We start from the raw sequence: 27,905 nt of genomic DNA, 5'->3' as shown, positions 1-27,905 counted from the left end.
GAGGTAGGTGATGATGGCTCTGAGGTGACCATTGCCCTGAGGTAAGTGGCCATGGCCATGAGGTGACTGTGGCCCTGAGGTAGGTGACTGTGGCTCTGAGGTGACCATTGCCCTGAAGTAAGTGGCCACAGCCCTGAGGTGACCGTGGCCCTGAGGCCAGTGCCCAGCCCCAAGGCGACCACCCGACCCACGGCTCCGTTCCTACCAAACACCCCTGAGGGGCCGGACGGCCCTGACCGAAGGCAGCTGCACCGAGGCCCCGCTCCTCCCCACCACTGGGGCGGGAGACAAAGGGAGTCCCGCCGCCCTCCGGGCCTGGGCGCAAAGCCCACCGCGGGGGGTGCGCACGGCCCCGGGGCGGCCCGCGGAGACAAGAGTCGTCCCGACGAAGCCCCGCACCCTCCGCCCGGGCCCCGCCGGGCCGCGGGGGTCGCCGCCCCTCACCTCCCCCGCCCGCCCACGGCGGACTACGTGTCCCGGCATGCAACGGGCGGCGGGGAGGTGGGCGGGAAGGGGCGCGCGCCCCCCGCCTCGCTCTCGCCGCCGGCCCCCCGGCGGGGCGGCACGTGCCGCCGCGCTCGGCCAATGGGGGCGGGGCGGGGCGGGTCACGTGCCATTGTTTGGCGCTTTTGTGCGCGGCGGGGCGGGCGTGAGCGGAGTGCGGGGCTGGAGCGGCGGCGCGGGCAGGTGGGTGCGCGGCGGCGGCGCCGGGGCTGAGGAGCGGCGCGGCCCACCCGGCGCTGGGGGGGTGTGGGGGGTGTCCGCGTTCCTCGGGGTGTTGTTGGGAAGGCGGCGGGGAGCGCGGTGGGTCACGGAGGCTCGGCGCTCCTGTGAGGCTGGGCGGCGGTACCGCCGCGGAGGGGGCTGTGGGGGGTGCGTGTGTCTGAGGAGGGGTGTCAGGGCGAGGGGCGGCTGCTGGGGGTTCCGCCGCCGTTCGCGGGCGCTTGGGGAGGGGGTTCCCCACGCCTGGTGCTTTTGTCCTTTCTCCTCGTGGGGGGTCGCGTCACCGCTCGCTTCTCGGGTGTCGCGGTGACAAAGGGAGGGGAGACAATGGGAGGGGGGTCCTCTCTACACCCCCCTCCCCTCTCCCCCAAAATCCCGGTGGGGAAAGGGGTGTCTATTGTCCGGGGAACGGGCGACGCTCTGTGAGGGGCGACGCCCTACCCGCGGCAGCGGCGCCCCCTCCCCTCCCTGACAGGACCCCGCCATTGTTAGTGGGGAAGGGGCGGCGCCCGGGCGGCCGCACCCCGACGCCATCGAGCTCGGGGACCCGCCGCTGCGCCCCGGGTGGCGGCGGTGGGGTGCGGGTCCCCCCTTTTTCCCGCGTGCCCCCCCCCGCCTCCTTTCCACCCCGGGGTAGAAGCGGGGGCCCGCACCTGCGGCGGGAGGAGGGGGGGGCGGCAGGTGCCCGGATGTTACCGTTGGCCCCGCCCCTCCCTCGAGCCCCCCGCGCGCGCCGGCGGGCGCGCGCGCGCTCCCTCTCTCCCTCCCCGGCGGTTTGAATTCGGTGCGGTCAGGAAGGCGCGTGCGGAGAGGGGGCGGGGCCAACGCCCGGCCCTGCGACGGCCTCGGCTCTCATTGGTTGGCGGCGGGAGGGGCGGTGCCGCCGGGGGGCCGGGTGGGTGCGCGGTCCTAGCGCCGCCCGTCCGAGCGCGCACCCCACCCGGCCCCCGCTTCATCGTCGGCTAAAAAACCGTAAAAAACCCTAAAATCCTTCTTTTGGGGTTTTTAGAGCGCTTTATGGCTTTTATTTCTTTATTACGTGCCTTTTTAACAAGGGATGCCGGGCGGTGGGCGGGTTCCCTGTCTGTCGTGATGTGCAGCATCTGGCTTCAGCTGCACAAATAACATCGAATTTTAAATGAGCTCGATGCGCACATTTAAGGCCCTATGGTAGCGGCAGGAGTCCTGGCTGTACTGTCCTGTTGTGCGCTGTATTTTAATTCAGGGAGCTATATCCATTATGTGCAGTGTCGGTGAAATCCGTAGCGCTGTCTGCTGCTGAATTAATGGTGAAATGGGAGTCTTTGTTTGCATATCTTAATTATGGTGGAGTAAAACAGACTGAAAATGCCCGGCTATACTGTTGTACACACAACAGCTTCTGCAACATCAATAATAGAGAACCTTTCTGCTTGTTCCTAGCGACGTACATCAGCCTCAGCCCCCAAGACTGACTGCAGTAACCTACCTGACTGTCTTTGTTCAGGAGGTCTGATGATGCTTAGCAATTTTTATGAGGAGTTAAAAGAAATCAAATTCTTATACTTACTGTTCAAAGGTATGTCTCTTTGTTATCTAGGAATCCAATCGATTGAAATTCTCCCTGACTTGGCTTCTGGAGTCATATTTTCTTGGTCATGGCTACTTCTGGTACGTAGTATTATGTACTAAATGCTCTTGTGTCTTATTTTTTTTTGCTCTTAACTTCCTCAAATTAAAAAAATCTAATATAGTAAAATAAACTGTCATCACCATGCTTTTTTCCCCATCTCTAGGCTGCTTTGGAGAAGCTGTTAAAACCGGGTGCTTGTGAAAACATACCAAAAGCCCTCTCAGACTAGGCTGTTAGCAGATGGGCTTCAGCTCATCTGCATGCCATCTGCTCAGTTAACAGAACTGACTATCATCTAGACATCTTGGTGATCAAAACTGGTGTGCTGGTACAACTGACACCGTGCAGGGCTGACGTGCCTGTTCATAGGTGTTTGAAGGCAGAACACTGACTCACATATTTCTTTGAAAACTGATTTCAGTTTTTGGCTACGTCAGGTTGTAGGGGAGCACCTTGAAACTCTTCCTCAGGCTTGCTGTTGGAGAATAATTTTATTTTTATCAGTACTTCACATGCAGAAAAGAAACTTGTTTTCATGACCTTGAGTATCAAAGGCTAAAATAAAATGTCAGGTGCCTGGATAATGTAATATCAAGGAAGAATTGGAAACAAAATTGCATGCCACATTTTTGAATGGTGTTGCTGCTGCTTAAAACTGTCAGCTCAGTCTCCTTAAGTGAGCTTTGTGGCATTGAATTTTTGAAGGCTCTTGTTCAAGTTACCTAAGCCAGTTCCTGGCTTAAAATACTGTTTGTTTGGGTTTTTTTCCCATGTTCCTAGATATTCAAGTGAAGGAACTGGAAAAGCGTGCCTCTGGGCAGGCATTTGAGCTGATACTCAGTCCCCGCTCAAAAGAAGCAGTTCCAGAATTCCCTCTTTCTCCCCCAAAGAAGAAGGATGTGTCATTGGAAGAGATTCAGAAGAAGTTGGAAGCAGCAGAAGAGAGACGTAAGGTAAATTTGAAACAGCGTAAGTGGGCTCTGCTCAGCTAGTCTGTGCAAGTTGTGTGGGGTTTTTTTTAAAATTACTTGCTGCTTGGGACAAGTGATCAGCAGTTTGTATAATGGTAAATGGAATATTCGTTCAACTTTGGAATCTCTGGGGCTCTTATGAACCTTTGTTGTGGTCTGCAAGGCTGTAGCTTTCTTCCTGAAGTGATCTTGAATGGGAGAAAATGTCTAGTTGAGAGGGCGTGGTTTTTCATGAAGCTGTTTTTTCTTGTCTTTAACATCTAACGGATTCATTTTCTCCTAGAAAATGTAATGGTGGATCTGTAATGAGAAGGTTTGTGAATACAGTGTCTGACTTGATGCAGAATCTTGCTGATGAGGTGTAGCTGGGAGCTCCTGGGTGTGCAGAAGTTTATTAAGTGAAGTGCAGCCTCCTGTGAGACCTCAATCACAGTGATTCACCATTCTGAGAACTGGGGGCCTTCTAGGAAAGATCTGTCGATGTTAACATAAAAATCCGTGTTTTTTCCAGAAGAATCCCATTTAACAACACTTGGAAGTAATGACAGCAACTTAACTTTCCTTATAGTTTGTAATGGTGAAATATGGGTTATGTGAGTGGGGGGAGCACCAGGGAGCTCTGTCCTGCATCACGAAGTTACGTTGTTCTCTGATAAAATAGCAAAAAATAATCTTTTTCTCATGGGAGTTGTGAACAACTCGACTGTGGCTGCCTCTGTAGTTCATCTGTTTTATGTTCAAAGCCTGCATCCTCTGTTTTGCTAGTCTCATGAAGCAGAAGTCTTGAAGCAGCTAGCTGAGAAGCGGGAGCATGAAAAAGAGGTGCTTCAGAAAGCAATTGAAGAAAACAACAACTTCAGCAAAATGGCAGAGGAGAAGCTGACCCACAAAATGGAAGCTAACAAAGAAAACCGCGAGGCACAAATGGCTGCTAAACTGGAACGCTTGAGGGAGAAGGTGGGTGTAGAGTCCCAGGGAGAGAGTTTATCCATGCTCCAGACTGTGAAAGCAGGCTAAATAAAGCCAAGCGAACGTCCAAGTGAGGGGAGGTGCTGTGACTAGATGGACATCCTTGGGAGTTCTGTGGTGGTATCATCTTGAAAGATGATTAAATCTGCAAAAGACTTTGCAGAAATCCTCCTCTTGGGGGAGAGGGGATGGATGGAGTTAGTGCAGCATCTCCCTTTCTCTTCTGAGGCTTCGGTAGCTTGCCTGGGCTGGGGGGTGAGAAGCAAGGCAGGGCCTGCCCTGCCTCCTTGCACTGGGGCAGCTAACTGCTTCCCTGCTGTTGCCTTTCAGGACAAGCATATTGAAGAGGTTCGAAAGAACAAAGAAGGCAAAGACCCTGGTGAGGCCGAAACCGACTGACTTCATTCTGGAAACTGACTCTCTCCCCCTCCTCTAAATATCCAAAGACTGTACTGGCCAGTGGTTTTATCTTTGGTTTTGTTTTTTTTAAGTTTCTAGAAACTGATGTAGAACTGTAAAATTAGATCCAAACTGTACACTTTCTTTGGGGGCTAGAGGGGAGACCTTACATGTTTCACTTTTTCTAAAGTGTTGTCTTTCCAGTGTAGCTATCTTCTTGTTGCATCCTTTTCTACTCCAGTGCGCTTGCTACTGGGTTGATGGCTAGTACTGTATCAGCTCTGTAAGACATTTGTGAAAGGAATATGTAGTATACTGTTCCATGCTGAATATCTGTTACACTTCAAAAATCTGACTGTCCCAGTCTGCTGAAATACTGCTGTAACTGAGTGACTAAATAAAGCTGCACAGTGCTGTTATCATGAGAATTACTTCTGAAAATGATGTGAGAAACAAAAGTGAGTTGGCTGAGGTCTGCAGCAGGAATCCTTGAGCGGTGCTGAGTGGAAAGGGCTGCAGCAGCACTTCTCCCTCCACCCGTGGGCACACTGCACGGCTGCCTTTCCCCTAGAGCACACTCATTGTCTTAATTTTACAATCAGAGCTTTGTTTTGACACCTCAGCGCTCATCAGCTGTTGTGTGTGTTTGTTAAAAAGAGTTCAGAACCACCTCCCTGTGGATGCTGACACTTGAACAAACAAGTCCTTGTTACCCCATGACTGATCTGAGCTTTTTTTTTTTGGTAAAGGGTTTCTAGAAGATGACTCGTTGCTGTTGAATGGTGACTTGTGTACCGCTTCCTGCCTCAAAGTCAGAAACCCGCTCTGTGCTGGGGTGGTGACCCTGCCCCCATTGGAAATGCTGTTGTGGATAAGAGTTATTTTTGTTTTGGTGTCTGCCGCGGCTGTGTTGGGATGGTACACTGTGCCTCAGGGCGAGTCTGAAGATTAATTCCTGCCCACAACCAGATGTCTATCAACTTTGTTTTTTCTGGGGCGTGAGAAATAGATCCGACTGTCCTTGTGCTCTCGGGGGAGATGCTTTTTATGTGGATTGGGTGGAGTTGCTGTATTGTGCAGGTGCCTTTAAAAAAAGAAAAACCCTCTAAGGGCAGCCACAGGTACTCACGCTAAAGCTGCAGTTGGGGGGTGTGAGTGGCCCCCTAACCAGTATAAACACTGTTCTGAGCTGCTGGGTGTTTGTGAGCGTGTTCCCTCGGCGTGGGAAGCTGTGGCTTTCACAGCTTCTTGCATCAAACACTCGGTGGTACTGGCCTCGGTGCGGCACACTCGGTCCTGTCCCTCCTTTTGTGTCTCTGATGTTGAGGCTTGGCTGCCAGGTTTGTCTGCAGGTTAACTCTGCGTCTGGTGCTGCCCGGTGACATGTTCTGAGGATGAAAAAAACTGGTAGGGAATTATTTTTAAGGGGCTGATTGAGTGCTGGACCACCTGACCTGTCTTCTGAGGCTTGCTAAGGAAGGAACCTCAGTTTAGAAAGCTCTTGTGTGTCACACTTAACCACTTCTGATTGCACCAGAGTTGTACTTAACCAAAAGCTGATGTTGTGCTGCTTGAATGAAGGAAGAGCAGTGAGATAAAGCCAGGCTTGATGCCCTGGAAGGCTGGGATCAGATCCTTTCCCTGAAGGACTTCCAGAAGTGTTTTTATACTTCATCATTTAAGGTAAGAAAAACTGTACTTGTCGGGCAGCCCCCCGCCCCCAATCTGTGGTGGGGGCATAGTGCAAGTTTGGGGTTTTAATGGCCCATATCAACCGTGTGTGAGCCGAGAGCACAAGGCAGGGGTCAGGATCCACCTGGGGAGGGGCAGAGGATGGGGAAGTAGAGCTGAACTTTGAGACAAAGGCTTGAATCCACCACACGATGCACTTATGAAAGGCATTGAGTGTCTCTAGTACTACGTAATGGAGGTTCAGGTGATCACTGGATCAGTTCCTCTAGACAAGTGCAGGCATAATCAGCAATCCAAAACCCCCAGCTCTTCCTTTAATGTATCTGCCTGCTGAGGAAGTGTCCCAAATTCGGGCGGGGAGGTGTTCCCCCATCTTTTCAGGGCGTGGGGGAGGAGAATGACAGCACTGCCAAACCCCAAATGGCGTTGAGAGCACAAAGAGACGTTAAATGTGAGGTTTTGACTTGCCAAAGCTGTCAGATCTCAGCTCGGGGCCTTCTGTTCCCTTCTCTTAGTTCTGTGTTATGTGGCTGCCTGTGTTAGGCTTAACTGGAGCTTAATGCCCAGGGCCTGAGCTTAGTCTGGTTCCTCTGAGAGCTGCTGGGGGGAAATGGAAGTTTTAGGGGGTGGGAATGAGATTGGGGGATGTGAATAGGGAGAGGATGGTAATGATCTGAGAACGGAGTAAGGGAGGGAAGTAGCACGGAGGAGGTGGTGCTCAGGCAGGAAAAAGGAAACAATAGTCTGATAGGGAAAGCTGGACTATAAACAGGTTGCTTTAAAAAAAAAAAAAAAAAAAAAAAAGCGGTGGGGTTGTATTTCCTAGGCTAGACAGCCCGCCAGGCGGTAGCAAGTGACAATCGCAAGCGGTGTGACGGGTGTGGTGAGGGGAGAAGTGGCGATTCCACCCTGCTCGCGGGTGGCCGCGGGCTGTGCTGTGGGGGCCAGAAACCCGGCGCTTTACTCGCCCTCCTGTCCGTGACGGGTCCCCGCTGAGGAGAGGAGCCTGGGCCCCGGCAGAGGGGAGCAGCTGCCCCCCGGACCCGGGGGAGCCTGGGGGTGAGCGGGCACGGAGGGCTCCGGGGGGGGGGGGACACACGGGACACTGCGGCAGCCGTTGTGGGGAGCAGAGCTGTGGGGGCACCGAGGGGGGCTCCCCAGGGCCGGGTGGGGGTGTCCTGGGGGGCGGCTGGGGCATTGGGGGGGGAGACCCTGCTGACCTTGACCTCCAGCTGCACCCCCATCCTGAAGGAACACGCCCTCGGGGGGAAAAAACCTTCCCAGAATGGGGGGGATCAATCCCCTGCTGCCCCTGAAAGGGGTTTGGGCAGGGGTGGAGGGAGAGGCTTCCCCGAGGCTGGAGCTTGGCCACCAAAAACCCACTCGGTTCACCCATCCTGGGGGCTGGGTGAGCCTGTGCTGAGAGAAACCAACCGATCACGACTTAAAAAACTCCATGTTTGTGCTTTAGAAGCCTAAATACAGTTGTACGCAGGGAGCAAACGGGCACGTAAACAGCTGGGGGCTGAGTCTGTATCACTAAGTAAAAATTCAGCAGGGTGGGTGGATGCTCTGGAGAAAGGAAATGCTCTGCAGGATATGCCAGGCAGCGTCACGGACATCTCGGAGGTATGCGGAGGGTGCTCTTCAGACAACGAGCCAGGTGAATGATTTCCAGCGCCGCGCAGGATGTGCTCCGTCCGTAACCCAGCATTGCTCAAGGCTTCATAGCTAGGAAGAGCTTTGCAAATTAAGTCCTGCTCCAACAGGTTTTGGAGGACCCGAGGTAAACACCGCTCCCTCTCCCGCCTCGTGCTCGGCTGCTCCGAACGTGGCTTTTCCCGCTGCTTTTGCCACAGCATCTCCCTGAGCAGCCCCGGGGGTGCCTCGCCCGGAGGATTTTGTCTTCTGGCAGCAGTGACAGGGTCAGGTGGGTTCTGGAGCTGAGCCCCCTCCCAGGCATCCTCCTGGGCAGCCCTGGTGCAGAGGTAAGTTCTCTGGGTAGCGCAAGGGTAACGTTTTCTTCCAAACTTCCTGTTGAATTTTGGTCAAAATAGCTTAATATGGGAAGTTCTGCTTTTGCCCCCACCTCCCCAGCAGGACTCGAGGCTGTTTCAGTTCAGCGCAGTAGCTGCAAGTCCGGAAGAGGTTTATGAAGTTAATTTTTCACTGGCAGCCTGCGCACATCGCAGTGTTACAGGAGGGTTTAGGAGGCCAGGCGAGGGTCAGGATTGCCCTCTGCGAGGTGCTGCCCCAAGCCAGGCTGCTTGTTTTTGATGTGGAGCCTCTTTAACCAGGCAAGGGGGGAAAAGAGCATCCAACAGTCTGGTTTTTTATCTGCATTTGTGCTCCTCAGCTTTGGGCAGGCGGGAGTTACACAGACCCATCTACTCCATTTTGATGAGGAAATTACAGAGGTTTTTAAAATAAACAGTCCCATCCTCTCCTCCTCCCATTCCCAAACTTTGAAGGGTTTTTCCTGTCTGAGCTGTCCCTGAAATGACTGCACTTGCCAGGAGTTGAGGCGTAAATCAGCGCTGGAGTTGGACAGGAATCAGGCTGTTTTCTTCAGAACTTGTCTGAGCAAGAACAGGTAAAGAGGGGGAGGAAATCTCCTTTCGAGTATGTTCTATTCAATATGTTTTTAAGGCTGTCGTGAGAAGGCAGAAGGCAGCAGCAAGCCTGTCTTTATCTCGGAAAGGACAGCAGCTTCAAAAATGTAAATATGGAAATGCTTGCTCTCAAAGATTACACTGTTGGACCTCAGTGATGCAACAGGGTGAACTCACTCGAGCTGTGTTGTTTTTGTGCAAGGCCGCATGGAAAATCAGGAGCTGAAAAAAGATGGTCAAAACTCTAAACACAGAAGTTACATCTTCTGTTACTGGTGTTAGTGATTTACGTTCCTGGGTGCACCCCTGGTGAGGCAGAGCAGGTTGTCCCACCGCTCGTTGTTATTTGTACAGACAGATGCTGCAAACAGGCTACCAAGAGGAAAATTTGGGCAGCTCCTAGAGCAGGAAGTTTGTTGGGGGTGTTTAGTTTGTTTAGAAGTTCCCTGCTGGGAAGAGGTGAGCTAGGAACTGATGCATCCTGGTGTGTTAATTATTGTGTTAATTAACCCTGTACTGGTGTCTTCTACCTCTGTACTCCTCCAGACAGTCTGTCGCCTCTGCAGCGTGGGGCACTCCAGGGGTTCTTAAATCTCCCTTCAGCCTCCTTCCCATGACTGGTTTTGGTAATTCTTTTATTTCAGCTGTGAGGCCGTTCTCCAGTCATGCATGATTTTATGTATCTGGAAAAAAAAAAACAAAACAGACAAAGCATTCAAATGGCCCCTGCTTGTTGATTTTTTTGTTTGTTTGTTTTTTTTTTGTTTGAGTAAAGTCTCTATTAAACCCCGCAGCAAAACTTTCCTTCCCAAAGGTCATTCTGCACGGCAGGGACCCGGAGTTCAGCTGCATCATGGCAACAGTCGTCACAGAAAAGCTCAGCCGCCTCTTCATTAACGTGAGGCAGGTCCCTGCGCTGCTGGTCCCCCTCTCTCCCTCCACCGTCAGCAGTTCGGAGGTGCCAAAGGTTTTCTGGAAGCCCTACATCCATGCCGGCTACCGGCCTGTGCAGCAGACCTGGCGTTATTACTTCTCGACGCTCTTCCAGCAGCACAACGAAGCCATCAACGTCTGGACCCATCTGGTGGCAGCGCTGATCCTGCTGCTGCGGTTCCAGCAGCTCTCACAGCGGGTGGATTTTGGGCAGGATCCGCACGCCCAACCCCTCCTCATCATCATCGCGGCGTCCATCACCTACCTGACGTTCAGCACCCTCGCTCACCTTCTGCAGGCTAAATCTGAGTTCTGGCACTACAGCTTCTTCTTCATGGACTACGTGGGGGTCGCCATTTATCAGTACGGCAGCGCCCTGGGACACTACTACTACACCATCGAGCCAAGCTGGCATGAGAAAATCAAGGGGTTTTACATGCCGGTGGCTGTCCTGTTAGCATGGCTGTCCTGCGCCGGTTCCTGCTACGCCAAGTACCAGTACCACCAGTCTGCTCACCTCCTGAGCCGGCTCTGCCAGGAGCTGCCCTCTGGCCTGGCTTATGTGCTGGACATCAGCCCCGTGGTCCACCGCATCTACACCGCCCAGCCCTCCGAGCAGGCTGACCTGGCCCTTCTCTATCACAAATGCCAGGTGTTGTTTTTCCTTATTGGTGCCTTCTTTTTCTCGCACCCTTACCCCGAGAAGTGGTTCCCTGGGAAATGTCACTTTTTCGGGCAGAGCCATCAGATTTTTCACGTGTGCCTGGTGCTCTGCACGCTGGCGCAGATCGAGGCGGTGGTGTTGGACTACGAGACCAGGCGACAGATCTATTCCTCTCTCCAGGGTGATTTGGCACACAACTTCTCTGCCCTGTGCCTCTTCACTGTGACCTGCTCTGTCCTCACAGCCGCTTACATGGCCCGGAAGGTGAAGAACAAGCTGAGTTTCAAAGAAGAGTAAGAGCCTTGAAGGAGAAGCAGGTGAACTCACCCAAAGGGCTTATCTGCAGCCAGCTGTGGCGACACCAGCATGAACCTGGCCACAGACCTAGAGAAGAGGAATGAAATGCTTTGCGAACTGTTAAAGCAGCGGTGTTCTCTGTAGGGAGGGAAAGGAAGAGCTGCTTTTTATGCTTTTTTAATTCAGTATTAGTTCCAGCTTGCTCTTAAAATGGCACACCGGTTTAATTCACGTTTGAATAAACAGTTGGAACAAAATGTCGTTAGTGCTGCAGCCCGGTACCCGAACAGCGGGGGGCTGGGAAGGGTTTCTGCAAAAGGTAAGGGGCTGCCATCCAGCCCCTGGTTAGGGGTGGCAGAATCTAACCCATGGCTAAGGTGAGCTTGTATAAACCACAAGTTTAATAACGTCTCAAGCCCTTTTTGTACAGCTTAGGGAGTTGCAGAGAGCTCTTGGCGCAGTGACAGAGCCCTGTCCCTTACCTAGGGGGTGCAGTCAGAGGCAGCAGGTGGTTGGGGTTGGTGTGGGGGAGGCCGAGCCCCAGGGCACTGACAGGGACCTCCCCGCCCTCCCCAGAGTGGCGATGGGGCCCGGTGCGGTGGCCGTGGTGGTTTGATCTGAGCATCAGGGCAGGGAACTGCAGGGATGGGGCTCGTAAAGACAAAGCGAGAGGGGCTGGGGGGTGTCTGGGCTCGGGTTGCGTCTGGGAACCAGCCGCGCTGGGGGCAGGACCGGGGGAGGCCCCGCCGGGATGTGTGGCCTGTGGAAGCCCCCGCCTGCTGCTCGCGGGCCCGCCCGCCGCCATCGCTCCCCCTCAGCGGCCGCCGCCTTATATAGCGCACGGCCCGGAGTGGGCGGGGCTCCGCCTGCCGGTCATCCCGCCCCGCCGCTGGGATTGGTCCCTCGCTGCGGCGAGCGCGCGCGGTGACCGTTGGCGGGCGGGAGGTCGGCGGGAAGCGGGAGCGAGGCTGAGCCGGCGCCTGAGGGAGCGCCCGGGCCCGGCTCCCCCCGGCGGGGCCGCCCTGCCCCGCCGCCCTGCCCCGCCGCCCTGCCCCGCCGCCCTGCCCCGCCGCCCTGCCCCGCCGCCCTGCCCCTGCCCCGCCGCCCTGCCCCGCGCCGGGAGCCGGACGGAGGCCGCCCGGAGGCCGCCCGGTGCCGGGGATGAAGCGCCGGGGCGGCGCGGCCCCGCGGGCCGGGGCTTGCGATGTCTGGCTGGACACCGCCGCGCTGAGGCAGAGCGCGGCTCAGGTGGGTGCCGGACGGGTCGAGGGGCTGCTGCGGTCCCGGGAGAGCGTGTGGCCCCCGTGGAGTGGGAGGAGCGGCGGTGGTGGGAGTTAGGAGAGGCTGTTGCGGGAGTATTTCGGGAGGTGCGAGAGGGACGGGACTCCCGTGGGCCCCTTCCACCTCGGCCGTTCTGTGGTGGTGTCACAGGAGGAGCTGAAGCGTTTCACAGAGGTGGGCATTATGCCACAACGTTGGAAGTGGAATTGTTTTTAATGCATATATTCGCTTTCCGCTTGCTTCTTTCCCTACCCAGTCTCTCGCAGCCAAGTCAAAAGTCTCTCGTCGAATTCTGGGACAGAAGGGCGCTGCAGTCTCTCTCATGCAGGCAGGAGCCTCTCGGCCACACGCCAGGCAAACCACCATCCTCACCTTCTTCAGCTCGCAGACAGGTAACGTGGGCCAGCGTGTGCCCCTGTGGGAAGGTAGTTTCAGGCTGTAGTAGGAAACCCATCTCACTTTACTTCTTGGCAGCTTTACTAGGCAGAAAAATGTATTTTCTAGTGAAGAGGGTAAAGGTTAAAAGTTTGAACTCCCACAAAGAGTTTTATTGTGAGGGTTAATGTGGATGCAGGCAGTTTAGTTTACTGTCACAGTCAGTCTTTGTTGGAGGGCAGCTGAACTCCAAGTAATGCACTAGGCTTTACTCCTGACAAAACTGGGGTTTTCAGTGGAACACTGGACAGCCTGGCTCACCCTAAGCGCGACTACAAACCGCCCAGTTCTGGCTTGTCCAGGGGTATCGTGTAAAAGACAATCCGGGGGTGGGGGGATGAACACCGCTTCGGCCAGGGCTGGGTGTGCTCTGGGCAGGAGCAGTGGGCCTGGAGCTGGCTGGAGGCAGTTCTCCCTGCCCGGGGACAGGGCAGCACCCAGGGCGTTACATGCTGGGTTTATTCTAAACAATAGCAGCCCTAAAATTGTTGGTTCAACGCCCTTGGAAGAACAGTATTGCTGGAAATTAAAATGAATGTTACTTGGTTCAAAGAGCCTCCCTGTAAGGGGAAACAGCGGGAGGTGAGCGAGGAAAGCTTTTTATTAAGGGTTGGACAAAGCCTTTTCTAGAGAATGTGATGTTTAAGCCTAACTGAACCAATGAAGGGATCACAAAGGAACTGGAATATTTAGGCTAATTAAGCCAACTCATAACCTCCTGTGCTTTTGAGGCTGCTTTTGTGCTCTGGAATACAAGAAACTGGGATTTGTCCATGGGTCTCAACAAATGTGGAGAGAAATGAAATGGCTGCAGCCACCAGCAGTGTAGGATTGTGTAGTTGTTTGTACGCTGTGGGCTGTGTAAGGGCTGGTTCATCAACACTGAGCTACGTTGGTGATAAGCAGATGAGAGGAAGCATTGCATAAATTGTATAATTTAATTATCTGGCAGAATTTTTGTGTTGTGACCGGGCTATTGATGGTTTTTGCTTTGGATCTGTTACATTCCTACTCCTTTCAATTGTGTTGTGTGCTTTCCTCTTTTTTTTTTTTTTTTTTTATTCCTTCAATTGATTGCATTTATTTATTCACTGTGTGTGGTGAATTCACTGAATGCTGCTGCTGCTCATCCAAAGTCTGTAGGATTTAAAATGCTGGAATTTTTTTTTTTTTTTTTTAGCTTATCCTGAATTGAGGATGAGCTTGCTTATATTGAGAAGTTATATTAGATTTTAAATGGTTTCAGAACCAAATGTGGGACTTGCTGCCTTCATCAGGCATGGATTCACGCTGTAGTTTCACGGTGGAGTTTTTCTGGGTAACTCTTGAGCTGTTGCTTTTAAAGGGAATATCATAGGTGAACTGCTTGGAAAGCTGAGGGGAGGAGGGCAGAGAAGCCAGTGACAAGCAGCTGGAGGTGCAGCTTTTGCACCTCACTTGAGGAAAGTTTACGTTTTTGAGCTGCTCCAGCACTCCAGGCTGCCGCTGCGTCACAGCCTCGGCAGCACAAATTCGGGTCGTGGCGAGGCGGCGGCGGTGCCGCTCTGGTGTGGAACAGTCCGTGTGGCACGACTCGAGGGAGCAGCGAAGCTGCAGTTCTGAGTCAGGCAGCAGGGAGTGGTGCTGTGGGTAGTGATAACCCTGAGAAATGTGAGTGCCAGCTCTGGCTGTAACCAGTTCTGTGTTGTTTTCAGATGAAACAGACAAAGAAAACTTCAGGCCATCTCCTTTCAACCTGAATAAAGACTCTAAAGAAAAAGGTATTTCTCTGGCTGCTGCCCCTGTGAAGATCTTGGCTTTGCCGCAGATGGGGGAAGCCCAGAAACAACTCTTCGGGTTCGAGGGGACGGCGCAGGTGACACCCCAGCGCCATGCACGGGCAGCACCGGCCTCGCCGCCTCCTTTGCCAGGCTCCTGGTTGTTACCGGCGGAGTCCCACAGCCCGAGGGAAGCCTCCTGTGGGGCGGGAGAGGATTCCTGCTGCTTCAGCCTCACCCAGGATTCAGAGGGCAACCGGATCATCGCGCACAGAAACAAGTCTGGTTTATTGGCTGGAGAAACACTTCCAGAGGGTGGGATAACGGAGCGAGAGGAGGCCAAGACCGGACTGGATTTCCAACCAAGACTTGGTGCAAGCCGGAATAAGAAACCGCACCACTCGAGTAGTGTTGATTCCTTAACTGATTTCTCTGAAACTGAGAATATAAATCCTGCTCTAACGGGAGACAGTACCTGGGCTGCCGGGTTTTATTCATCTCCACGCCGAGCAGCTCGAGCACAGCCCCTGCGCGAGTGTGGCCGCTCCCCCGGCGCTGCCTCGGCCCTCGGCCGTGAGGCGGGACGGAGCCGTCCCTGCAGTCAGCTCTTCACCCAGGATTCGGAGGGGAACAGAGTCATCGCCCACCGGTGCCGGGACGCCCCGCCGCCTCCTGGGGGCGAGGGCAGCTCTGGCGGGCAGCTGCCCGACTCTCCCTGCGGGGGCCGCTCCGGCCACGCTGCGAGGAGGAGCTGGAGCGAGGCGGGGGAGCAGCCGCTAGAGGTGTGCTACGAGTCGCTGTTCACGCAGGACTCGGAGGGGAACAGGGTGATTAAACACTGATCAGGGACGTGACTGCTTGTGAAGCCTTTTTTTGTAAGAAAGTGTTGGGAATTAGGTAAGTGTACTCATTGTTTCTATATGTACAGTCTAGCCAGCAGATGCACTAGATCTGTGCCAACAGGCAGGACCTCCTTGTTCTCTGAAATTTTGCTTTAATAAAAATAAAATTTAAAAGGAATGTTTATAATGGCTTTGCTGTTTCAATCCTGATTGGCAAAGGCCTGGCTTTAGTCCTGCCTTGGTGTTCATGTAACGTGCTGCTGTCTGGCCTGAAGGAGCCCGCTGCTAACAAAAATGTCTGTGTCTCTTAGGATCCTGGAACTCCAAATTTAAAGGTTTTCTAGGCTTGGCTTAGGAACTGCGCTGTCTGCTTCATGCCAGCTGCCTCGAGGAAGCACCGGGCTCAGCTACATTCTTATTTCAGGACTGTGGTTGTGCCACCCCTGTCCGTGGGAGTGTGTGGTGATGACAGGAGGGGCCATCGCAGCGCTGAGCTGCTGCTGCCAGACTGACCGACCCGAGGTTTGAAGTGAGGAAGACTCTGACAAAGAGAAGGAATTCTGAGAGCGAGTCCGTTCTGGGTAAGTCTGGACTAATCCCGACGTTGGACTCGGGGCTCTGTCAGGGGCGGGATGCACCGAGGTGGAGCAGGGCGGGGGGGCTGCAGCTGAGCCGTGCTCCTGCAGGGCCATCGTTGTGGAGGGGTGTGCTTTAAATTCTGTCTGTTCTAAGTGCAGGGACCAGCTGCTCCCAAACCCCAGGGGGTCACGAGCCAGAGTCCATCTGCCACCAGGATCACACTCCAGAACAGCAACCTGCTCTGTCAGCAGAAACAGCTCACTTTTAACTTTTTTTTTTTTTTTAAAATGTCAAGTAGGTCTTTAACAGTGTAAGCGCTGCCCTTTAAGACATCCTGAGTGTCCCACGGGGTTAGAATTTCAATACAACAGATCGGACAGGTGTTATGTCATAGGCCAGAAGTTAATTGTGCTAATGGGCTCTTAGATCCAGCCTGCACGCTGGGGTGCAGCTCCGTCCTACCCCACCAAATCCTTACGCAGAGGAGCCTCCCTGGGACAGAAGGATCGCGTGGCCCCGTGCTCCCGGTTTGCATCCGGGAGGGAGAACCTCTGTCAACTCTCTACAAAAGTGATTAAGTCGTAAATACTCTCTCTGCTCCCCCACACTGGGTGGCCAGAGGTAGTGCAAACCTCTTCTCTCGCCTTTAACCTAATTTTTCAAGGGTTGATTAAGAAAATCCTTCAGCTGCAGCCCCGCCAGCCCCCGCTTCAGCTGCAGCAGCTGAAATTCCACCCCCCGAAGCTCCCCAGGATCCACCCCCCTGCTGGCGTGTTTGGAAATCTGCACAACCATAATATCAAGGACAACCGTTGTCTTATTAAGGCTCCATTTTATATAAAGGAAAAAAAAAAATCATAAATACAGCCATGAGGAACGTTGCAGAGAAGGTGTAGCTGAAGGAAACCTCTTCAGTGAGAGCTGCAGCCACAGACAAGGCCAAGTTCCTTCTGCCCTTCCCGGCTGACAGCTCTTGCGGTGGGTGCTTGGTTCTTAGCATCGGTGGTTCAATAAATAGACCTTCTGAATGCTAAATAAAATACGTTATCTGAATACAAGGACTATTAATGAAACATTCAATTACTGGCAAGAAATTAAGGCCATTCTGTCATGCAACTGCGGGGATCCCTTAGGCGTGACTGAGCGCTTTGATCGCTGCCGTTTCATCCTCCCGCCGGCTCGGAGCCGCCTCTGCGCGCTGAGCCCAGCACCTCCTCACCCCCAGCGTTAATTAGCTGGGGCTCAGCTGCTCTCTGCTGTACGCAGCACAGAGAGAACTGGATGTCCAACATCCCTTTATACTGGAAATGGTAACTAGTTCTATTTAAGGGCTGTTATATATTAATGCTTAGTTTGAACCTAAGGAAAACTGTAGGTAGAAAGAACATCCTCCAGCAGCACTCGTTGCACTCTTCAGAAGATCCTTATCAATAATCAACATCAAAATACAGGTGGAAAAGAATTTCCGTCATCTTAAAAAGTTTTTTTTTTTCTTAAATATAACAATACATGGAAAACACATCAAATCCATAGGGGCTTTCCTAAGTGTCCAGTGCAGAAACCATTTCTAATTAATAAAAGAGGCAAAAGGCTCAATCCTTAGGAAGGCAGCTACTGTGCAGAAAATTCTGGGAGCATAACACTTTTGCTTACAAAGTTTAATGACAGTAACATCATTTCTCCTTCAGGGCCAGATCCTCATCCTTTAGGGCAAATTTTCTCCTCAGAACTTCTGCTATAAGAACAGCTGGGTCTTCCTCCTTCATTGACGTTCGGTTTCTACACAGAAGACAAAAGCAGAGAGTATTAATAAAGAGAAGTGCCAAAATTGATGGTTTACAGCTCTGATTGAGTGTCTTTTAAGTATTTTTCTGCAGCCTTTGTCATCAGCTTTTGTCGCAAGTGGAGGAGGTGCAAGAACAACAAAACAAAATAACAAAAAAGCAGCCAAAAATTCAGCTTTCATGTTGGCTTAAAAACCTGGAGCTCCTTTCGTGGATCAGTGGGTATCCTGAAAATCTTGGCATCAAAGCCCTTTATAATTTTCATTCAACTGTGTTAATAACAAGTAAGTAAAGTAAAACTTCATTAGTTATTTACAGCCTACATCCCCTCACTATAAAGCTACAAGTGGTGTGGTGGTTTTGTTGATTTGCTCTACAGTGGATGTACGCTTTCATATTTAAATATGGGTAATTACTGGTAATTTCAAGGGGGCCGGTACACATTTCTCTCCACTTAGCTACTGCACATGAGGTTTTTCTGTAGCATTCTGTTATCAAAGCCTCCTGCCTCTTTCTGCAAGCTCAAACAAGCAGTTCATGTTCAAAGTGTTAGTGAGTTTATTTTACAGGAAGCTGAAACCCAGTTCCTTTTCCTCAGGTATCACAAATTGCTCACTCAGGTTTTATTTAGAACCTGTAATAATAATAATAATAATAATTTCAGAGTTAAATTTGTTAAAATAGCTGAATTCCTCCCTTGGTCAGAAAACATTTTGGGTGTTCTACACATTCCTATAAGAAAAAATCCCCCCGGTGTGTTTCCGTATGTGTTGGTGAGGGGCTGGTTCTCAGCGGAGCTCTGTCAGACACCGCTGAGCTGCTCCCGGGCAGCCCTTAGCGCTGCGCCAGGTTTCTGTCTGAAGCAAGTTCTTCGTTCACAGTTGTATAAACGTGTCGCCATTTGAAAGATGATTCTGTAGACAGAAGCAGGTGCCGTTGACTCCACCCAGATGGAAAAGGGTGCAGAGAAAAAACACAGTTCAGGGGCTGGAGTCCTCCCCAAACCCTTCCAGAGGCAGAGCTGAGAATTCAGTTACCTGAGTGTCGGAGGAGGGAGGGGGGAGACAGGAGCAGCCGGAGGAGGAGGAGGTGATGCAGCCTGGGCGTAGCCTCTTGCAAGGGGAACCTCTCCAGGGGGAGCGAAGAGACCGAGAACCCCCAGCAGGGTGAGAGAAGGACCCTCTGCCACCCCGGGGCACAAGTGTCCTGCAGGGAGCACGGCCTCCCCCCTCAGTGCCACAGCCCCTTCCAAAGGGCCAAGGAAATCATCGTGGAAAAAGGCAGCTGTTCAGTCCCAGGGTAGTGCTTACACGCAGAAGTGTCCTCCCAGTCCCTGTGTTTAACCCCCAGCAGGCACAGGGCCTGGCCACTGCACCAGGCTCTAGTTCCCGCTTGCTGGAACGTGCACATTTCTGCAAAGTGTTTCTCACTCATTCCCGAAGCTTCCAAGGCTGTGTTTAAGCACCGAGTCCTAAACAGGAGCATCTATGTCACTGGCTCATTAAGCATCGAGTACCATCATCCCCTGGATGAGTTCACGAGCCTTTTAAGCGTTACGAGTCCTGACCCTGTGCCAGCACAAAAGCTCTGTGTAACCTAAGAGTAGAGCTGTAGGAGCACTGCACTGACACCTGAGGACGGTGTCTAGGACCTAAAGCTCATCAAGTAATGAACAGCAGGGATTTATTTAATGTGATTCTTCAAACAGCTTTAATTAAGACGTACTAACCACTCCCTAAAACATCACTGTTGCATGTAGGAGGCAAGTTAAAGGCTGAGAAATAGGTGAGAGGAAAATGGTTCAGCTCCAGCAAGAAACAGTCTCAAGCTTTCCTCTTAAAACCTTCCTGGCCTTGTGGCAAGCAGGAGAAGGGGCAAGTGTCACCCAGGTCCTGGCTACTCAGTCAGGCCCTCACAAGGGGTCCTGGTGATTCAGTTCCTTTGCCCACTGTCCCCTTCCCCAGGTACAAACCCCTCCCTCTCCCCTCTCCTCTAACACCAAGAAGAACCAGCGCTGTTGGTAAATCCTTTGTGCACAAGTCGTCTCTCCCTCCCCCTCACTCCCACAGCTTCTCTCCCAGGGTAACGGCAAGATCAAACACCCTCATCCATTAGTGGCTGTTCTCATATGTTCTGTGGAGGAAACTAAAGTCAAACTGTGACCCACCATTATCTCCCTGTCACCTACAAGCTGCTTCTCACAGCCTCCCCCAGCCAGCACCTGCCTCCTCGTGACTGCGCCAGCGCTGGCAGAGCAGTTGTGGCGTGGATCAGAAAAGCCTCCCCTCTCCCTACTATAATCTGTATTTCTACAAGTTCCTTCTTCCCCTGAATAATACACGTTTCCCTGCCTTCATCTGACGCAGATGGCAGCAGTTTTCTTACCCTGGAAAGTCTGCTTCCATATGGCTGACATACCAGTCGGCACTAATTAGAGATTGATAATTACCTTGTTACATGTGAATGCTTAGTCCTAGAGGTACACGTGTTTCTGATAAAGCTAAAACATTACATGTCACAACATGAAGCATCCACAGGCTTTTCTAGACCAAACAGAGCCAGTGAATGGCCACTGGAAAGGCACAGTCCTAACGGGTTAAGTTTTAAGTTACCTAAAGCCTGACCCAGACCCCTGCTGAGCCAAGGTGGAAGGGGGGTGCACACAACGGGAGGGTTTTTGGGTTTTTTTTTTGAGAATTCTCTCTGCCTAATAATTCAAAATTATTTTTGGATGCCCAAAGCACCGCTTTGCAACAGACAGAAAGAAAGAAGAGGAGCAATTTGTCTGTGGTCCATGAATCCTACTCACCCCCATGGAAGATTACAGGCGTTTATATAAAGCAAGTGAGTGGTTAAGCTTTCAGGAACACAAGAGCAAAAGGGTACGCTGTGTGAATTATGGATGTGTGATACAGTCCTGACATTCTAGATGCGAGCTGAACATATTTCTTCTCATTTGACTACATAATTTTTTCAGTGCTAAGAATTTAATTTCTTTTAAACTGAATTAGGCATAAAAATTGTGAACAGCCGTTACACAACGTGTTATTTTTGGCCAGGAATTTTACTCACACAACATAATGGCTGGATAGATCTTTGGGCTGAAAAATGTGGAAACTGAACTTTATCCCTGCGCTTTCCCATGTGAAGCGAAGGCGGTTCAGGCAGCTCCTTTCTCAGCAGGGCAGAATCCTGCAGCTGGCAGGTCAGCGTGGGGCCTTCTCGTGATCCATGTGTAAACTCGTCATGAGACAAGTGAAAACTCCCGGCTGCCCACGCTCAGAGCTGGGCCACATGCAGAAGCTGAGAAGCTGAAAAAGCTGCCGAGCTGCCCGACCGCTTGGGTCCGTGCGACGACTGAGCAGCAGTACCTGGGCCCACCCTCGCTGCGACGCTGCCAGCACACACAGTGCTGGTTTTCATCAGGGCAAACAAGATTTTTTTTTTTTTTTTTTGCGGGGGGTGAACAAGGTGAAACAGCCAAACATTGTGCTAATTGGTTTCAGTTCCTCTCCACTGCTTTCTATCCCAGCGGGTCAGCCATCAATTAAAAAAATCCCCAGAAACGCGTGGGTAAGTTCTACCATAAACAGGTATTTCCCCCCTGTAAATCATGAATAAAGAGCAGCACCAACAAGCAGTGAATGCAACGTCCAGCGTCTACAATGATCTGACAGACAAAAAAAGATTAAAATTGAGAGGGTTCAGGAAGCACTTACAAGTCTTTGCTCTGCTTCATCCTATGAATGTCTTTAAGGATGCCCATCATGTCCGCAAAACTGCTGGCCTTTGAGAGAGACACCGAATCTTCCTCGTCAGGGTCCTTGGGGTCTGGTTTACAACACTCAGAGGCTGCAGAACAAAGCATGGAGACCGACGGGAGCTCGGGGCTTTCGAGTTCTGCCTCCTCCTCTGTGATATCACTAATGACAAAGGAAGTTGTAGATTGGAAAGAGGGTCCAAAACAAGGTAAAGGAGAAGATGCATTGGAACTTCCTGGAGATAGTAAGTCTGGTGTTAATGCAGCAGAAGCTGAAAAAGAAAACAGTATAGGTGGATAGATAAACTCATACCAAACCAGGTAGGTATTTTTTTTCCCCAGAACAACAGAATGTAAATCAAGAGGCACCATCAGCCAGCCTCCCCCACGCTACAAGAAAACAAATTCATCCCGTTCTCTGTTACCCTCCGTGTCCATTCTGCTTCCAACAACCCCGTGTGGCAACACGAGCCCTTCTCCAGTACCTCTTACCCCACCGACCCCCTTGCGTATCTCTGCTCTGATTGTGCCCATCACTGTCTCACCCCTCCAGGCCAAATGCTGCACCCTGTCCCGGCACAAGCCAGGTAATGTTTGCTTTTTCCATTTTTACAGCTCAGAAATAGAGGAGCAGAGGTTTTAGCTGCTGTTCTGGGTCATAGTGGGAGCCTGTTTCACAGTGTAGATCTAAATTGTCTTTTCTCCTCTTTTTCTTCATCACCTCCAGAACCACTTGCCTTTCTTTTCCTTCCAGGCTCCTTCCCCCATAACCACTGGACCTGGTGAGATGGCAGAGCTGGTGCAGGAGCTCCAGCGTTTTACACTAGAGGGTCCCAGCAGTTCACTCTCTGACCACAGGCTTTCTGGCCTGTCTTGCTTCCCAGCAGCACCCTGTAAAATGAGAACTGCATCCACCTATTCCCCAGGGAAGATGGGATTTATTTGTTCGTGCTTTAAAATGCACCAAGAACAGCTATATAAATTCCGAGTGTTATGAAGTGAAAATGAGTTAGATATTTCCAGTGTAAAACAAAAAAGCAAAACAAGCAAAAACCCAGAAAAATGCTTAGTGCACAACTCCTTGAAAGAACCATCCTGTACTGAAAACAAACTGTACCTTAAAGCACTAACGCCCTTGGCCTCGAGAGTAAACCTGTAGATAGTTATCAATTTCCAATTAAGGGATTTCTCTAACAGTATATAATAAAGCAGATTGCACAATATTTCTTTTTTGACATCAATCTTTCCAAAATAAGCCTGCTAAATAGTTATCTCCTTCATCAGATTACCGAGCTACAGCTAGGCCCTAAATCACAGCTTCCCATTATTGACTTAGAGGACGCAAAGTCAATACGAGCTGTTCTCAAACGCCAGCTGATAACAACCAGGCCTGCTGCCGAGTGGAGAGGGAAGAAGGAAAAGGTATTAAATGATTAAATCATTTTTCTCCCATCTGGATCTCTAATTTTCCTGGTTATTACTCTGCTTGAATTAAAATGGACTTTTCTATCACACAGCTTGAGCAACTGTAGAGCTGAGGCAACACTTTGAAGGAGAACAGTCACAGGATTTCCCATTCTTTATTCCAGTTTGGTTGCTCCTCTGATCTCACCTGAAGAATAAAGAGGACACACGCAGCCTCTCTGAAGGGGACATCCGTGGGGCCTTGTTTTCTGCTTATTCCCTGCGGAGTTGAGGGTAACATGGCTCCCTCCCCTCCTGAGCAGGTTCATCTCCCCACGCTGCTGTCAGAGTCGAGGCAAGCGGCACGCAGGACCCCGTGTGCTGTGACAGGAAACACCCGCCCAGGAGGTGGGTGCTCCGAGAGCGTGTGGATCATCCAAAATACCCAATCTCACCTAAATACAACTTTGCATGCTAAAAATATCCCGTATATACTCATGTGGTGACATATTATTTACAATATCGCTACCAAGTAGATTCTCGAGAGTCCACCGACCATCACACAGAACTGGAAAAAGAAAAAAATCTCTCCTGTAGAAACTGGCATTTCAACTAAATCAAACACCACAACTACTCTGATGTTCAAATGTGTTTGTGGCTCGTGGACAGCTGTCATTAAAGCTGCAAGTCCCGTGGGGCTACGATGGATCATGAGGGATTTGCTCCCTCCACGTTACGTGGTGCAGCACCAAGTAGCAATCCAGGAATGAAAATATTTGCTGTCAGATGTAGGATAAGGAAGGTTTCATCAGTCACTGTTACCCATGACAAACAGGAATTAACCTGCCTGATACCACTTCAAGTGTGGCACAATCCCGTTTAGTGGCTTTTTTTTTTTTAAAGTAAGAAGAAAAATGATAGGTCTTTTTTCTCTGGGAAAAGGTACAGCTGTCATCTGGGTTATCAGCAAAAGTACTCTGTGTACAAGAAACGCAGCTTTTAAGAAAAACTGTCTCCAAGGAGGACTAAATTCCTTTAGTTTGCAAAACTGTTCAATGTTTTTGAGTTGGGACATCAGCAGCTCTCTGCCTTCTGAACACTCCATAAACAGACACCAAGGAATTCCTGTCTTACTGGTTTCCACCCTCTAAACCAGCCACTGTTGCAGGGAGCTCCGTAGAACCACTGGGATTTGGATCCTACCAAATCTTCCCATTTTCAGAGGTGAGTATACTGGAAAAGCCATGAAAGGAAGAGAACCTCACGGTTCAGCTTCGTGGCTAAAACATGGCTCTTAGTTGTATACAAATTTACTAAAAGAAATAAATAAATTGGTTCAGCTCGGTTTTCCCACAAATACCTTATCTGCTACAAAAATGGCACTGTCCTTTCCACAGAACAAACACTGAGATCTCAATCCTGCCCAAATCAAGGTGTAACTCTCACTCATGGCTGACTGGGAGCAGGAATGGCAAGAATACACCAAAAGTTCTCATGAAAAAAGGTGCTGGAGTTGATGGTCAGCCTCTAGATCAAATGCAGCACACACAGTTATTTATTAAAAACACGCAGGACCCCTCCAACGAAACAGATGCACATGTCTGAACACAGATCCAGCACTGAGCTGACACCAGAGTGGCCCCTCACCAACGGGAGCCACAGCTCTGCTGGAAAAACACAAGTCTGCTCTGCATGGAGGGGAGAACATGGTTCACCAACAGCCCTCCTCGTTCAACAAAAACCCGCTCGTTACAGTCCTACCTGACTCTGCAGCGACTATTTTAGCGATCTGACTCCGAAGGTGACTCAGCTCGTCCTGGAGCTCTGTGGTTCGGCTCAGTGCTGGCAAACCAGGTTTCTTCAAGGCGAGCAGCTTCTCCTCCTGCTTCCTCAGGTTGGGGACCGAAGCATTTCGCTGTATAACGGTGAAGGGACTCGGCTTCCACTTGTGCTTCAGCGGGCGAGTGTCACTTCTACAGGACAGAAACCTGTTGGTCATTTACAAAGCCCAGACCCCTCTGTGACAACAACGCTGGGCAGCACTCTGCCCGCACCCCAGGACAGCAGAAGATTTCAACACAATAAATGAAGCCTCTGCAGCACTGTGCTGTAGGTACCGCCGTACAGATGCGCTGTGCCGCTGTATGTGCTCTCTCTGTGTTACAGGGAACAGAAGTCATGACCCAACGGCACAAAATGTGGTGAGAAGACGCAGGGACAAAAGTCTGGGCGTGCTCATGTGGTTTCAAGTAATTTCTCAGCGTGTTCCCATGCTGGGCAGTGCACTGGGTGCACATGGGGAACATCACTTACCCATTAGCTTTTGCTTCCAATCACAAAGTCCATTTTATCTTTCACAAGATACCTATTACTAGTGCCCTGCTGTAAGGACAAAAGTTCAACTGACCAGAACAAAACTCCTGGGAGCAGAACATTTAAATCCCAGGAGAACTCAACTCTTCAACTTTCTAAGCAGAAAATACCACAGATCAGGGGGGTTACTCTGCACAGATCTTTCAGTGAGTAAAACAGGGCATGGCACAGGCTCCTGGCACTTCCTACAGAATTCCTCCCAGGGTTCTTTGTCCATTTTTTTTTTCCCCTGTCTCTTAGGAAAAATGTTTTTCAACATGCAGCACATCAAACCTTGAGAGGACTGGAAGTTGTGATCATTTAACCAGTGTCTGGCCTATGCTGTGAGAAATAAAGCAGTGTATGAAAATAAGGACCAGTAAAGAGAAATCCAGCCTGACTCTGGCATAAGGACACAAAGAGAAAACCAACCTGACTCTGGCGTATGTTTCTTCATCATCTGCTGCTATCCACACAATGTCTGCCAAGGTGGGGACTGGAGGGACATCATTTAAATAGAGTTCTGAAACACTTGGTAGAACCTAAATAGGAGAGAGTTACATTAAGGAGAGGGTGGTTCTGTCTCCTGAGGCTGCCCCAGCTGGGCTGCACTGGCTGTCAGAGCCTTTCTACCCTGCCCCAGGGCAGCAGCTGCATCTGTCAGGTGTGACAGCAACACTGCCGGCTCCGGGAAAGGCAGCGCTTCCGCCTGTCGCCTCGGGCCGTGTCCTGGGGCGCGCTGCTGCGCTCTGCGGGGCCACGAAGGGACACTGGGGACAGCCCAGCACGCTGCCAAGGCCACGTGCAGCACTTTGCCACTACAAGTCCCAGCCCTGTCCTTGAGCTTAAACAGGGACGAAAGCGTTTCCATAAAACTTGTTTTACTCTTTAGGAAACACAGGCCCAGAGGGCATGGGGCTTGCTGGAGGTCACACAGCAAAGCACTGCTTCAGCAACATCATGTTTCTGTCTCCTCCAGCTCTCTAACCCAGTCCACAGATGCTATTTTAGGAGGTATTTTCCTCAAGTTGCCAACGATCATTTTACAAGAACAGAATTGAAAAAAGAAGAAATAACAAAAATCTTAAAACTATACTGCTACGTGAGTTTAGCGAATACAACTCTGCAGACACCCGGCTGACAGAGCAGCAGCTCGTGGCGGTGCCTTGTCTTGCTCAAGAACAGCAGCTTCCCATACACAATCACCAGATCCCTTAGGCCCCCGCTTACCTCAAAGGTTGCTCTGGGACAGGGTTTTAAAGGGAGGTTTGACCCAATCCTCCTGACAACGCTCCGTGCTGAGCCGTGGGGTTTGTTCTGCCAGATGGGGATCGTCTACAAGAAGCCATGTGATATAATTCAATATTTCAAGTCAGTTGCCTTTCTTAAAATGTATTAAATTGGAAATTGTCCCATACAATCAACTCAGGGCCTCTGATCTCTGACTTATTTGTTCAGTGAGACTTTTAATTGGGAACCTGCTAATAACTAAGGTCCTCATTCCATAAAACTGTATTTCAGCTGAACATACACGAAAGTCAGCCACTTACTAAGGGGCATTTTGAACACGGGTGTAGTATTTTCAGGACTGAAAACTAAAAGCACTCAGTAACAGACACTGAGCTCCAAATGAAAACACACCAAAAGGAGGAAAAGAGCATCACATGGGGGCCCACAAGAAAAAATAAGTAAGCAGAAAGTCCTATTGAAAGGAACACTTGTGATCTTTAATATACTGAACAGACTCTAAGCATTTCTTGGATGACGGCAAAGTTACGGTCTGCTATTTCCCATGGGGGCCAGTCATAAGCCACAACAAGTCTACTGGATGCCTATCCCAGCTGAGGGGGACGGGAGCAGCCTTGGAGGGTGTTTTCAGAAAGAGCAAATGTTTTGGTGATCTCTGGATACTTCTGAATTGGATTCAAAAGGTGAAGCGCTCTGTCCTTTGACTGCCTTCCCCCTCTGCCAGTTTTACGGCCAGTTTACAGGCTCTCGTGATAGAAGACAGTACACGACTCCGGACAGCGAACACCACAACGACAAACTGGAATCCTGACAGGTTTCACTGGTCAATCCACCAACAAATCCCTTAATTTATTTATTGCTGGAGCTTGTTACACACACAATGCCTGAACGCTGGTCTTATGCGGCTAAGATTCAAAATTCCTGACGTGTTTTAAATTGAATCTCCGAGCTGGGAGTGCACTGGCTGCTCTGAGGGTCCCCTGGCCACCGGCGAGCCAGGGCAGGGCGGGGAAGGGCCCCGGGGGCCCGCCGGCGCGTTTCGGGCAGCGTTACACTTACGGAGTCCGCAGCCATCTCCGGCTCTGGCGGGGGCCGCCGGGGCGGGCTCAGCGCTGGGTGCTGCGGCTCCCGCGGGCGCGGACCGGGCTCATCTTACCGCGCTCCCGCCGCTTCTCACTGGAAGACAGGAGGGACGCGCTGTGGGGGCGGGCGGCCCACACCAGGCCCCCCGGAGCCGAGCCGAGCCGGGCCCGGTCTCCCCCCACCCCACCCGCGGCCGGCAGCGAGCCCCCACCCCTCAGCCGGCACCGGGGGCGCGGCGCGGCCCGCTCCCACCGCCCGGGGCCCGCCGGTACCTGAGGGGCGGCGGCGCAGCGCGGCCCCGCTCCCGGCCGCTCCGCCGCCATCACCCGGAAGCACATCCCGCCCCCCGCTTCCGGCCGCGCCCGCGCATGCGCCGGAGCCGCCCGCGGCGGAAAATGGCGGCCGGCCCCGGGCCAGGCCCCCCCGCTCCCCGCCAGCCCTCCCCACCGCCCCGCTCCCCAAACCCGGCCCAGCCCTCCCGCCCGCGCCCCGGAGACAAGGACAGCAG

The 27,905-nt window shown here is 51.7% G+C and overlaps 4 protein-coding genes across 8 annotated transcripts; 3 read left to right on the top strand and 1 right to left on the bottom strand.

Moving 5' to 3' along the window:
* Positions 1-626: 626 nt before the first annotated feature.
* Positions 627-5,102, top strand: STMN1 (stathmin 1). Its single transcript, XM_074926132.1, has 5 exons — positions 627-687; positions 2,303-2,373; positions 3,116-3,288; positions 4,072-4,263; positions 4,606-5,102. Exons 2-5 carry the CDS (start codon positions 2,361-2,363, stop codon positions 4,672-4,674), a joined length of 447 nt encoding a protein of 148 aa, XP_074782233.1. The 5' UTR covers positions 627-687; positions 2,303-2,360; the 3' UTR covers positions 4,675-5,102.
* A 2,124-nt stretch (positions 5,103-7,226) lies between these two features.
* On the top strand, positions 7,227-11,163 carry PAQR7 (progestin and adipoQ receptor family member 7). 3 transcript variants are annotated; one of them, XM_074926129.1, is made up of 3 exons: positions 7,227-7,425; positions 8,136-8,354; positions 9,793-11,163. In XM_074926129.1, exon 3 carries the CDS (start codon positions 9,832-9,834, stop codon positions 10,870-10,872), a length of 1,041 nt encoding a protein of 346 aa, XP_074782230.1. In that variant the 5' UTR covers positions 7,227-7,425; positions 8,136-8,354; positions 9,793-9,831; the 3' UTR covers positions 10,873-11,163. The 3 variants fall into 3 exon arrangements, with proteins under 3 accessions (XP_074782230.1, XP_074782231.1, XP_074782232.1); XM_074926130.1 differs by lacking the exon at positions 7,227-7,425 and adding an exon at positions 7,921-8,029; XM_074926131.1 differs by lacking the exon at positions 7,227-7,425 and adding an exon at positions 8,838-8,959 and having other exon boundaries at positions 8,342-8,354.
* Positions 11,164-12,017: 854 nt separating this feature from the next.
* Positions 12,018-17,089, top strand: AUNIP (aurora kinase A and ninein interacting protein). 2 transcript variants are annotated; one of them, XR_012635110.1, is made up of 4 exons: positions 12,018-12,120; positions 12,410-12,545; positions 14,283-15,242; positions 15,612-17,089. XR_012635110.1 is itself a non-coding variant. In XM_074926088.1 (3 exons), exons 1-3 carry the CDS (start codon positions 12,034-12,036, stop codon positions 15,185-15,187), a joined length of 1,128 nt encoding a protein of 375 aa, XP_074782189.1. In that variant the 5' UTR covers positions 12,018-12,033; the 3' UTR covers positions 15,188-15,314. The 2 variants fall into 2 exon arrangements, 1 of the variants encoding a protein (XP_074782189.1); XM_074926088.1 differs by lacking the exon at positions 15,612-17,089 and having other exon boundaries at positions 14,283-15,314.
* Positions 17,090-17,228: 139 nt separating this feature from the next.
* On the bottom strand, positions 17,229-27,785 carry MTFR1L (mitochondrial fission regulator 1 like). 2 transcript variants are annotated; one of them, XM_074926090.1, is made up of 7 exons: positions 27,670-27,785; positions 27,374-27,490; positions 26,297-26,401; positions 25,499-25,608; positions 24,476-24,687; positions 21,270-21,582; positions 17,229-17,545 (listed from the first exon to the last, which is right to left on the bottom strand). In XM_074926090.1, the coding sequence occupies exons 2-7, from the start codon at positions 27,386-27,388 to the stop codon at positions 17,440-17,442; spliced, it is 861 nt and encodes a 286-aa protein (XP_074782191.1). In that variant the 5' UTR covers positions 27,389-27,490; positions 27,670-27,785; the 3' UTR covers positions 17,229-17,439. The 2 variants fall into 2 exon arrangements, with proteins under 2 accessions (XP_074782191.1, XP_074782190.1); XM_074926089.1 differs by lacking the exon at positions 27,374-27,490 and having other exon boundaries at positions 27,670-27,720.
* Between the last annotated feature and the right edge of the window lie 120 nt (positions 27,786-27,905).

The sequence above is a fragment of the Athene noctua genome, chromosome 24 (assembly GCF_965140245.1).
Source record: "Athene noctua chromosome 24, bAthNoc1.hap1.1, whole genome shotgun sequence".
Lineage (NCBI taxonomy): Eukaryota > Metazoa > Chordata > Aves > Strigiformes > Strigidae > Athene > Athene noctua.
Note: the sequence above shows the minus strand (reverse complement) of the source record. Positions and strands in the feature narration are given on the sequence as shown.

What these genes read in the sequence shown, in the direction of transcription:
- PAQR7 (XM_074926129.1), top strand. Translation starts at nt 9,832, where the DNA reads ATGGCAACAGTCGTCACAGAAAAGCTCAGCCGCCTCTTCATTAACGTG.
- AUNIP (XM_074926088.1), top strand. Translation starts at nt 12,034, where the DNA reads ATGAAGCGCCGGGGCGGCGCGGCCCCGCGGGCCGGGGCTTGCGATGTC. An exon ending in TGAGGCAGAGCGCGGCTCAG is followed by an intron (nt 12,121 to 12,409) that starts GTGGGTGCCGGA and finishes TTCCCTACCCAG; the next exon opens with TCTCTCGCAGCCAAGTCAAA. An exon ending in CTTCTTCAGCTCGCAGACAG is followed by an intron (nt 12,546 to 14,282) that starts GTAACGTGGGCC and finishes TGTTGTTTTCAG; the next exon opens with ATGAAACAGACAAAGAAAAC.
- MTFR1L (XM_074926089.1), bottom strand. Translation starts at nt 27,720, where the DNA reads ATGGCGGCGGAGCGGCCGGGAGCGGGGCCGCGCTGCGCCGCCGCCCCT. An exon ending in GCTGCGCCGCCGCCCCTCAG is followed by an intron (nt 26,402 to 27,669) that starts GTACCGGCGGGC and finishes GGCTTCTTGTAG; the next exon opens with ACGATCCCCATCTGGCAGAA. An exon ending in AATAGTCGCTGCAGAGTCAG is followed by an intron (nt 21,583 to 24,475) that starts GTAGGACTGTAA and finishes TTTCTTTTTCAG; the next exon opens with CTTCTGCTGCATTAACACCA.
- STMN1 (XM_074926132.1), top strand. An exon ending in CAGCAGAAGAGAGACGTAAG is followed by an intron (nt 3,289 to 4,071) that starts GTAAATTTGAAA and finishes CTGTTTTGCTAG; the next exon opens with TCTCATGAAGCAGAAGTCTT. An exon ending in TGGAACGCTTGAGGGAGAAG is followed by an intron (nt 4,264 to 4,605) that starts GTGGGTGTAGAG and finishes GTTGCCTTTCAG; the next exon opens with GACAAGCATATTGAAGAGGT.